The sequence below is a fragment of the Notothenia coriiceps genome, unplaced genomic scaffold (assembly GCF_000735185.1).
Source record: "Notothenia coriiceps isolate Sejong01 unplaced genomic scaffold, NC01 NC01_scaffold00009970, whole genome shotgun sequence".
NCBI lineage: Eukaryota > Metazoa > Chordata > Actinopteri > Perciformes > Nototheniidae > Notothenia > Notothenia coriiceps.
Window position 1 is genome coordinate 32,635 of NW_011342671.1, and position 10,257 is coordinate 42,891.

General features: G+C 38.2%; 1 protein-coding gene across 1 annotated transcript in view; it reads right to left on the reverse strand.

Annotated features, from left to right (window-relative positions):
- The window catches only part of LOC104945699 (follistatin-related protein 4-like), a 33,807-nt gene that overhangs the window by 808 nt on the left and 22,742 nt on the right, over positions 1-10,257 (reverse strand). Inside the window, exon 9 of the mRNA XM_010771407.1 lies at positions 159-224. Within this exon, the coding sequence (XP_010769709.1) occupies positions 159-224 (66 nt within the window). The remainder of the gene's footprint in view (positions 1-158; positions 225-10,257) is intronic.

Sequence of the window (10,257 nt, forward strand, 5' to 3'; positions counted from 1 at the left end):
TTTAGAAAAAATAAGAAATACAGCAACGTTCTAAGTAGTAATGTTCTATCCTATATATAACCATATTGTGCATTAATATTTTATTTTCTAAACAGGTTGTGATCTTTAATTTGGGGATAAGAGTGTTAGGAATATATTGTGATGAAGTGCACACTGACCTGAGCTCCAGGGGTCTTTTTGTTCTCCTCCATGCTGCTCTCAGTGCTCCTTCTCCGGCGGTGTCTCTGAAATAATCAACACAACTACAGCTGACACAAAACAAGACAACTCAATACAACCGACAGATACAACAAAACAAATCTACAGCTACGTCTTAGGTTAATAGCAGAGGCGAGAAGTAACTAAGTACATTTACTCAAGTACTGTACTTAAGTACTATTTAGAGGTACTTGTACTTTACTATTGAAAAGGAATCTAACTTTGATACAACCAACGTTAATATCTAGGTCAGGGATGGGCAACTTGGATGGTGGTGGGGGCCACATAATGTATGTACCACCAGGGGGCCGCAGATTCACTTGGATCACACACACACCATCATCTGATTTGAAATAAACAAAGTCTTGGTTTTTAGAATATTCTAAAAACCAAGACTTTGTTTATTTCAAATCAGATGATGGTGTGTGTGTGATCCAAGTGAATCTGCGGCCCCCTGGTGGTACATACATTATGTGGCCCCNGTTGCATTAATTTCTTATGGCTCCATCTGCGGCTTTTCCATAGTCAATTCTTATTATTACATTTTTCAACAGCTTCAAAAAACAATTTTCCTCAAAGAAAAAAAAAAAACATGCCGTGTTGTCGCAAGAAAAAAGTGCAGAAGGAAACATCCATTGAAACTCAGTTTGCTGCTGTGATGCTAGTTCAAGCCAATACTTGGCATCTCATCTTGGGTGCAAGTTCATCAATGTTTGGGCTCAGGCTCTGAGCTGAGGAAACCCTCAGGATTGAGTGAAGGTGTGCGTGCAATATACCGGCGGGCCAGATCTAATAGTAATTCAAAATGAAATCCACCAAGGGCCTGATTTGGCCCCCGGCCTTGAGTTTGACACATCTGCTTTAATACAATGTCACCTTTAGGAATGTGTTACATCCTTTCGTGATTTCCAGCAGACACTATGAAGGCAGTAAACATGTGGAGAAGCTGCACTAATGAAGGCTTTCAAGTGTTTTCATCCTGTTGCATGCAAGGGAATTGTCCACTTTTCTCAAACAAAGGGATCTAACCTTGACTCTGATGTTCCAGACCTGTGCTGGGTCAGCCTCACATTGCACGTGAAAACAACGGCATTTCGGCTACTTAAAAAGAACATAGCCAAGACCTTGGGTGATCTAGTAACATAAACACCTTACAATGGCTTTGTTTGTAGTCATGTTTTAGGTTGTAGTTATGCTTTTTCTTTTCTCAGACTCAGTGAGCATCCTTTAGCAACGTTTAAGATATTCCTTTTTCCTGAAGGACAATATTGTGAATCTATGCATGCATCTACCTGTATGACACCAATTTGTATTTTTTATCTGTGTTTTATTAATAAAGTAATAAATACTTAGTTTTCTGTTTTTGACTTCAGGTTTGATAGCATTTTATTGAATCTGAAAGATTTGAAACCCTTTACCAAGTTATATTAAGCTTTTAATATGTTCAACTCAGTAGAGTTGCTGACTCAGCTTGAAACCTTCATATGATAGTACAGTATGTATAAATGTTTAAATTCAATTAAATTGAAGTGACACAACGGGCAAGGCCAACTCTCGAGATATGAGATCCATCGCTGTCTTCTTAACCCTTTGAACCTACAGAAGACTATTTTTAGAAATGCATTATTCAACCTTTATTTTTGACAAAATGTAGTAAAATAAATTGTAATAGAGACTTTAAATACAACATAAAAAACACTTGAAAAATAACATCCTTTGCACCAATAAACAAAGATAGACACTAAATAAAAAGTCTTGACATAAATAAATAAACCAAATTAGGAGCAAATGGAAGTGAACTGAGGGGATTGGTCAAAGCCGTATGTTGCCATCAAACTAAACTAAAAGCAAGCAAAAAAAGATAGGACTTAAAATGTGACTTAAAATTGTCAATGGTGGAACAGGAGTCTATACCAGAGCCCGGGAGCAGCAACAGAAAAAAGCTTTATTACCAGTAAATTCCGACAGGCAGTCCACACATAGTGTACATGCACACATGCTGAGTTGACACTGGGCTGGCCGGTGCAGAGTGGAGGGCCGGACCTACCATTACTGAACACAGAGCTGGTGGTCTCGCTCCACTGGTGAGGGTGTCAGCAGCTCCCTGTCCGCCAGCCAGAAGCAGGGTAATAGATTGTGTTATTTCTCGTTGTTGACATTGCAGCAGACCTGAGGTTGAACACACTCCACCCCCCTCATCTCTCTTTTTTCTGCCTGTTCCATTCGTTCCTCTATTTTGTGTTCTTTCTGTTCTTACACATGCTGAAAAAAACGTTTTCCTTCACTTCAACATCTGCATCATAGAGAAAAAACCTCTTAATTTTGATTAAGGACTGTATGACCTATTCATAAGTAGGCAATGGGACTTTAGCAAGCTGCAGATTTATTTTCAAATGAGTCCTTTGTGAAATGGGATGGTGGCACTTTTTGTGATTTGCAGCGTTAACAAAACGATCTTCGAGGTACTGGTTGTTATACAATATTTTCTGATTCCACAGTCAGCTCCAATACGATTCCAAGAGCATCATTACTAAGCAATACACTGGTAATACACTGAGAATAAAGTTTTATTTATTTTTTATGATTAATAAAAAGGATCCTCTAAGTTTGACATTTTGTTGACAAATGTAATAGTATTTATGGGTCAACATAGCCAATAATTTAGTTTAGTACAGTATCTGTAAAAAGGCCATTATGCCTGATATCTCGAGAAAAAATGATCTTACTTACATGTGGAATTTGTGTTGTTATTATATATCATTGATTAGCCTAGTAAACCTTCAATATATCAATTAAATATTGTCCTTCCTTTTCTGCCCATCTCTTCTAGGCAGTAACAACAGATTCTTTTCCAGTGAAGATGCTCTATGACAAGTCACATGACCAGGTGTGGGTCCTTACATGGGGGGATATGGACAGAACACATCCAACACTTCAGGTTAGTGTGTGTGTGTGTGTGTGTGTGTGTGTGTGTGTGTGTGTGTGTGTGTGTGTGTGTGTGTGTGTGTGTGTGTGTGTGTGTGTGTAATGTTTAATGAACTTTGTAATGTAATATAAGTTCATTTTTTCTGTAGTAGTACCACTAACTTCTAAAGACTGCGAAAACGTTAAAAGGCAAAACAGACTTTTGACCTGAGTGAACATTTTTTGGTGGCAACTTTTTCAATCACTCATGTCTGCAAAATGTTGTACTAGCGTTCATAGCATGACATTTTAGAATATTTAATGAATGTGTTGATTATGGTACAGGTACTATGTTGAAGCCTCCTTTTTAAATCAGTCTTGTAATTATTAACATGAAAACCACCCGAGTGTAGCTTTAATAGTAAAAGAAAAAAAGCCCTTCTTTATTTATCATTACTTTTGCTGTGTGTGTATTTGGGATCTCTGATGAGGGATTATCTTCCTGGAAGAATGTAATCTATAAACTGCACAAAGTTCCTCATGCGAAGAGAACGCACCTTGTGACTAATAGAGCTTTATTGTGTACCTGCGTTTCCTGTTTACATGATAAGTATTTACATGACCACAAATAATCTATGGATGTTTTAGAGCATTTACAAAGCCAGCAAAACAGTAATTCACAGCTGCGGTGCTGTTGGCTGGTGCATGGCGTCCCTTTGGACCACTGGTGTTGGAGACGTCACAAATGAGAAATGATCACAGGTGTGATTGTATTTAATCCACCTCGGGGGATTGGGTGAGGTGAGGGAGGAGGGAAGGGAAGGGGGGAGGACATGGGGAACAGAGCCGGTGCCTGGGGGATGCTTGTGTTGGTGTTTTCATAGGGTCGTGTGCGCGTGCGTGCGTGCGTGCGTGCGTGCGTGCGTGCGTGCGTGCGTGCGTGCGTGCGTGCGGACAGATCATAGTATAATCATGTGAGGTGCTGTGTTCAGTCTTTACTGTTTGTGGTGTCTATTCATTAAAAAGATTGCAGAGGGATGATACACTCTCAAATGTATGACTCTTCAGAGGATCTCTGGAGTGTAATGACTAATTTTATATTCAGAGAATCACTTGCATAATGCACTGCATAAATTATTTCTTTGTTTTTGGCCTTGTTAGTTTTAAACACAAGTGGTTCATGAACATTTTGAAAGTTAATTAGTGAGTGTGTAGCTGTTAATGGTACTGGAGTCGTCCTAAAAATAAAACTTCAAAACCAGGGCTTTTGAAAGAAAATGTAATGGTAGATTGTTTTGGTTATGAAGGTGCCACTATGGTATGGCAATAAAGAGTTGTAAAAAGACAGCCACCTGTGTGTGGGTTTTAGCAGTTTTTCTACTAAGATGTACAATCTCCATGGCCAAGTAGACGGCATGTGTGCACTGTTTTCTTTCAGTTTTGCACCTTCTCTTCAGAGTGTAGGTGTACTAGCAGATACTTTGTTTCTGTTTGGCTGTCGGGGCTTTTTTTTTGTGTTGATTTTGAACTTATTTTAGAGGTTATAGTTTTCAATGAAGTAAAACATTATTTGAAAATATGTTTTTCTAAATCACAGACAAAACCATTTCCACCTCATATAATTTGAAACAATCAGAGCAGATTTGCATAACATTTATGCCTGCTTCCTGAACTGCAGAAAACACATTAAGGTTTTTTATATCTTATTAATTTATCCACTTCCTGCAGTTGTTCTGCATTAATGAATAATTATAGAGCAGTGGTTTAATCACTCAAAAATGCAATTGCAGGGAAATTGCATAATGGATTGCAGGCCACAGGGATCACACCACAAATAAATTGTTTGATAATGTCATCATCATTTGGACTGAAAGTAATTGACCCGTGAATTGACTGCTTCGCTCCATACATGTGTATGACTGTGTCTGCACGTGATGTGAAGTTGTGTAGTCAGCTCAGTGTGTGTGGTTTCTTTAAGCAGCCACGTTTTAGGATGGCTCAATATCTCTGTGTAAACATCAGAGGGAGTGTGATTGTCAATTCATTATAGAAGATAAATGGAGGAATCACTGCCGGGCAGAGAGGAGCGTGGCCATTCAGACTGTCAGTCCACTCTGCATCTACGTGTCAGGGAGACCTTAACTCTTTGATTTCTCTCCGTGCCTCCCTATGTATCTCTCAATTAGTCTTGCAATTAAATCATTATTTCAAAAAGTTGTGAGGAAATTCAGGCTGGCAAAATACTTTTAGTTTTTAAATCTATCCATTAAAAGGTATTTTTTTATACATTTTGGTTATTAGTTGGTTTGATATCTCCTACAATAATTACATAAATAAAATAGTCTGAAAACGACTGTTGTATAATTAGAAGCATCTGGTAGCTTGGTATTTAAACACACGCCATATAACAGCAACATTGATTTGATTCAAGCCTGTGACTGTTGCATGTTTATACTGTAGCTGTCCAATAACAAGACTTAAATTAATACATATCTGATGAAAGAACAAGTTAACAAGGCTATGAGTCTGCAGACATTTGATGGCAACCAATCAAATGTGTTTTGTTAGAGTATAATACATTAAGATCTGATCTGCATATCAGCGAACATCTGTCTCCTTTCTTTCTAATGCATGCTTTTATAAATCAATGATCTACGCCTCAGGAATTAAAAGACACAAAGTATTAATTTCAGTTTTAAAATTCTGCATTGATCTGGAACAGCGTGCCTTTGAGTCTTCCAGGGAATCCATAACATGCTTTATTGCTCCCCAGGAGCTACAGGATGAGTTATCTGACAGTACATAAAACAATAAAACATGTAACATGTGGTGCGCTGTAAAACATAAAAGTGCCTTGTAAGATTTATTGAATTCAAATCATACAAATACAGTGGAGCATTTGAGGAGTGCCATCTTATATGGGTGTTCTGTAGTTAGATAGGAAAGTTAAAAAAATAAGGTTGAGGGAATGTTGTTGTAAAGCAAAAGCTACTCAGTCAGATCCAAATCCCCCACAGGTATTAGTGCAGCCGGCGAGGCGGGGCCGGAGTAAAACTCAATTGGCCTCGTTGCTGAGTGTGTGGATATGAAATCCAAGCATGAGCGATGACAAAGAGAAGCCAGTGGCATTAAGTCGAGAGCACCTGCAGCCCTGGAGACCTGAGCTGCTGCCTAATAATACATGAGCGATACTCCATTGAACCTCATTAACTGTCCTCATTGTATTCTGCAACTGTTGTAATGACTGTTTTTTAACGAGGATTCTTTTCATGTTTCACACGGAATAAGAACCTGCAGATCTATTATTTTTCTTTAAAAAAAGATGAGACAGAGAAAGATTTTGAGGAGTATTGCAGCAGAAGTGCAACTTAAACTGCTATTTTTATTTCCTGCATTTCTTACTTCTGAGGGAGGAGCGTGGATTTGCCCCCCACTGGGCATCAGGTAGGGGTTCAGCTAGAGCTGCGTAGGCGTGGACATCAAAACAGATTTTAAGCTTAGTTCTTTCTTTTAATACAATATTCTATATGCGCTCCAGCAACATTTGCCTAGGTGTCTAAACCTGGAGTCGCTTCAATAAGCCGAGTATCTCTGAGAATATCAAATCTGTACAAATCTGAAGAAAAAGAGCTGGTTTTATTTTGCAAGCAGGGACAGGAGTTGACTGGTTGCTTTTAATAAATGCACAGTGTCACATGTGAAGGTCCCATAAACACCTCCACTTGTCCTTGGCTATGACCTGATCAGCAGGCATGCATGATGAAGCTTGTGTCATGGGCGAGGCGGTGCCCATCAAAAGTGTGCGCTCTCCCCACCTTGCACTTTACAAACATGCTGATTCAGTGCCAGGTGTGTGACATGAGGAATGGGGCTTTTATTGTCGGGTGTGCGTTCGAAGACAACCATCTTTGTGTAAGATGCTTTATCAGATAACGGAGGTGGAGCCGCTCTTCATCAGCCGGAGTCATGCACTGTAGATGTTTATCTGTTAAAGGATTTATGGGCATGTCATCTGGACAAGCTCCGGCTGTTAAGTCCTGAAATATGAGGCTTTATTCTGATGAAGCTTAAAGGTCACGGGTTTAACTATCGCAGGTTTTATATGAGCAGTACTCATATATAGCAGTAACCAATACTGGAGTTTTGAGGCACATACCACCATTTAAGGAGTGAGGTGTTGTTGATAAGGATCCCTATAATTAGTTGAACAATGTGACCAGGTGAATCATAAACTTGTCAGAGATCTGTGGTAGATAGTGTTTCCAAATGACCATTTAATTAACATTTCTTTGACAATTATGCACTGCAATGTATTACTTATTGGCATATTCCCCAATACTGATTCAGCTTGGATAAATGTCAGCGTCTGATCTGTCTAGCTCTGCACTACTGTAGATCTCAATCTTGTTGTAACTGGTTCTAACATTGCATAGAAAGTATGTCTCATTAAATGTTTGGATGCTATTTTACCGGTTGATGGCAATTAGTTTTCAAGTATTTTTTTTTTCAATTACCGAAACAGATAAAACAAAATAAAAATAAAGTTGGCAAGATAACCACAACAAGACTAGAGAAATAAAAACATAATTAAAAAGAATACAACAGACAACAGCAGTACAACAATAAATAGGAACAGAAAAACATTTTTGATTGCTTAAAAGCCAGTTCTTATGATAGTGGTTCAATGTATGATAGGAGGTGTTATTCCTTATATGTATCGGTATTGTGTTCCAAAGTGTTGATGCCCTCACAGAGAAACAGTGTTTACCAAAGGAACTGGACTTAAGAGGGACTACACAGTCCCCTCTTAGGGCAGACCTTGTGGTTCTGCTGTTTGAATTTTTCTGCTGTATAAAAGTGCAGAGTGGTGGGGGTGCCTTGCCATTTATAATCTTAAAAATGAGACATGCATCAGTGTGTTTTAAAAGATTTTCCCAGCTGAGCAGGTTATGTTTGTCCAGGATTTTGCAATGGTGGTATAGCTTAGGTTTTCTGTCCAAAACTTTGAGAGCTTGTTAATGAAGTGATAGGCCTTAATGTTGTGCTATTCATCTGGGTCCAGCTGGTCATACAGTATGTTAGGTGGGTAGGTCATATAGTCATATAGACTTTTGCTACAGGTGTTGTCAAACAGTTCCTTATATATCTAAAGTTTGCTAGATTGTATTTAGTTATTTGCAATACCTTTCTCACTTGTTTTTTGAAGGATAGAGTAGTGTCAGGGATAATGCCTGGATATTTAAAATGTGTAACTGTTTGAATGACCTCCCCAGACACATATACCTTGAGTTCACAGTGTTGGTCTTGCTAAAAAAATCATACAGACTGTCTTCTTAACATTTAGATATAGCTATGAGTCAGTAAGCCATTGATTTACATGAATCACTTAGTTTGGCAGCAGCTTGGGCCTTAGTTTTTGCATGAACAGAAATGACAGTGTCATCAGCGTACATTTGCACCTCACATCCAGTGCACACTGATGGCAAGTCATTTATATAAAGGCTGAATAGAATTGGGCCCAGGATAGATCCCTGGGGTACACCCAGTTCATTCCTCAGGGGTGGTGATGTCTCGCCACTTACCCTTACACACTGAACTCTGTCTGACAGATAGGAGCTCATTCAGTCTATTGCACTGGGTGAGAAATTAAAATAAGACATTTTGTGAATGAGTACTTGATGATTGACTGTATCAAAAGCTTTCTTAAGATCTAAGAAAGATTGCTCCAACAATGCCTCCTTTGTCCATTTTTGATTTTATATTTTCACAAGAAACAATTTGCGTCTCAGTGAAATGATTGGCTCGGAAGACCGAATTGCATGGGTGTAGTGTGAAAGGACTACAGATTAAAATGTCACAGTCAATGCTCAGCTACACATTCTCAGAGATCTTAGAATGACAGGTTAAAACTAATGGGCCTATAGTTATGTTTCATCAGTTGTGGACTGGCACAAAACAATGGCTGGTCTTCCAGTCTTTGGGAATTTTCCCTCCCTAAAAGAGTCGTTAATTATTTAGTAATTTGTCCCCTTGTGAGATGGTAGGCATGTTTCTTAGAAACAGAGAATCCAGTCCAAAAGTGGTCTTTTGATTTGGATTTTTTAAGAAGAATTATTGAATTACTTTGGATTCAGAAGTCTCTGTCAGGGAGAATAGAATACAGTGATGAGGTATATATGACCAGTTTGGGGACTTTTTTATAGTCAGCCTCAAAGAATTAACTAAATGGTATTAAAAATAGCCGCTATTTCCGCAGGTCCCTTACATAAGGTTCATTGTTATTGATCTCCAGCTGCTTTGATACGTTATGCCTTTCGCCCTGTTAGGTTCTGCAGACAGTCCCAGATTTGGTTTATGATTTCCCTGTAGATCATGAATGAGATTAACAAAAAATTGGATTTAGCTGCCTTGATTCCTTTGTAATCTGTTTCGTAAGGACACACATACTGTATATGCCTATCTATGTCACTAAATTTGATTTAAAGAGAGTCCTCTAGGCAGTGATTCTCAAATGGGGTGTACGCGGACCCCTATGGGTACGTTGGTGGTACTGCAAGGGGGGTACGTGAGGTTAAAAATAAATAAAAGGTAAATTAAAAAAATTACCATGCATGATACAAGAACAATCTTACAATAATTAATAGAAAACACAATTTTTACATAAAATATTCCTAGAACCACTAAGGGGGTTCCTCATATAAAACATTTACATTTGTGTTTGTTATTTATAAGTTTTTAGATATGATATAATTTTGTTCATGTTTAAACAATGAAAACTAATGGAAAACATTGTGCATGATAAAGATGGGAAAATATCTTAGTTTGTTGTAATTCATGCATTAAAGAGTTAATAAGATCAAAAAGAATATTGTAATTATATATAACTTCTGTCAAAAACCTGGGTCAGCTACTTCTGAAAAATGTGTTCAAGGGTCATTACTGAAAAAAAGTTTGATAAGCACTGCCTTTGAGCATTATCTCTCTCCTTCAGATTTCCTGATGTCACTATTAATCCAGGGGAGTTTTGTTTATTTTTTGGCCTTGTAGATTTGCTTGTCCTGAGAACGTTTTGAAAATTGTTGACATAAGGCATGTGGTTGGTGATCCACAATCTGGTACCAGAGTACAAGTTTGGCTCCAGTTAATGTTTGTAAT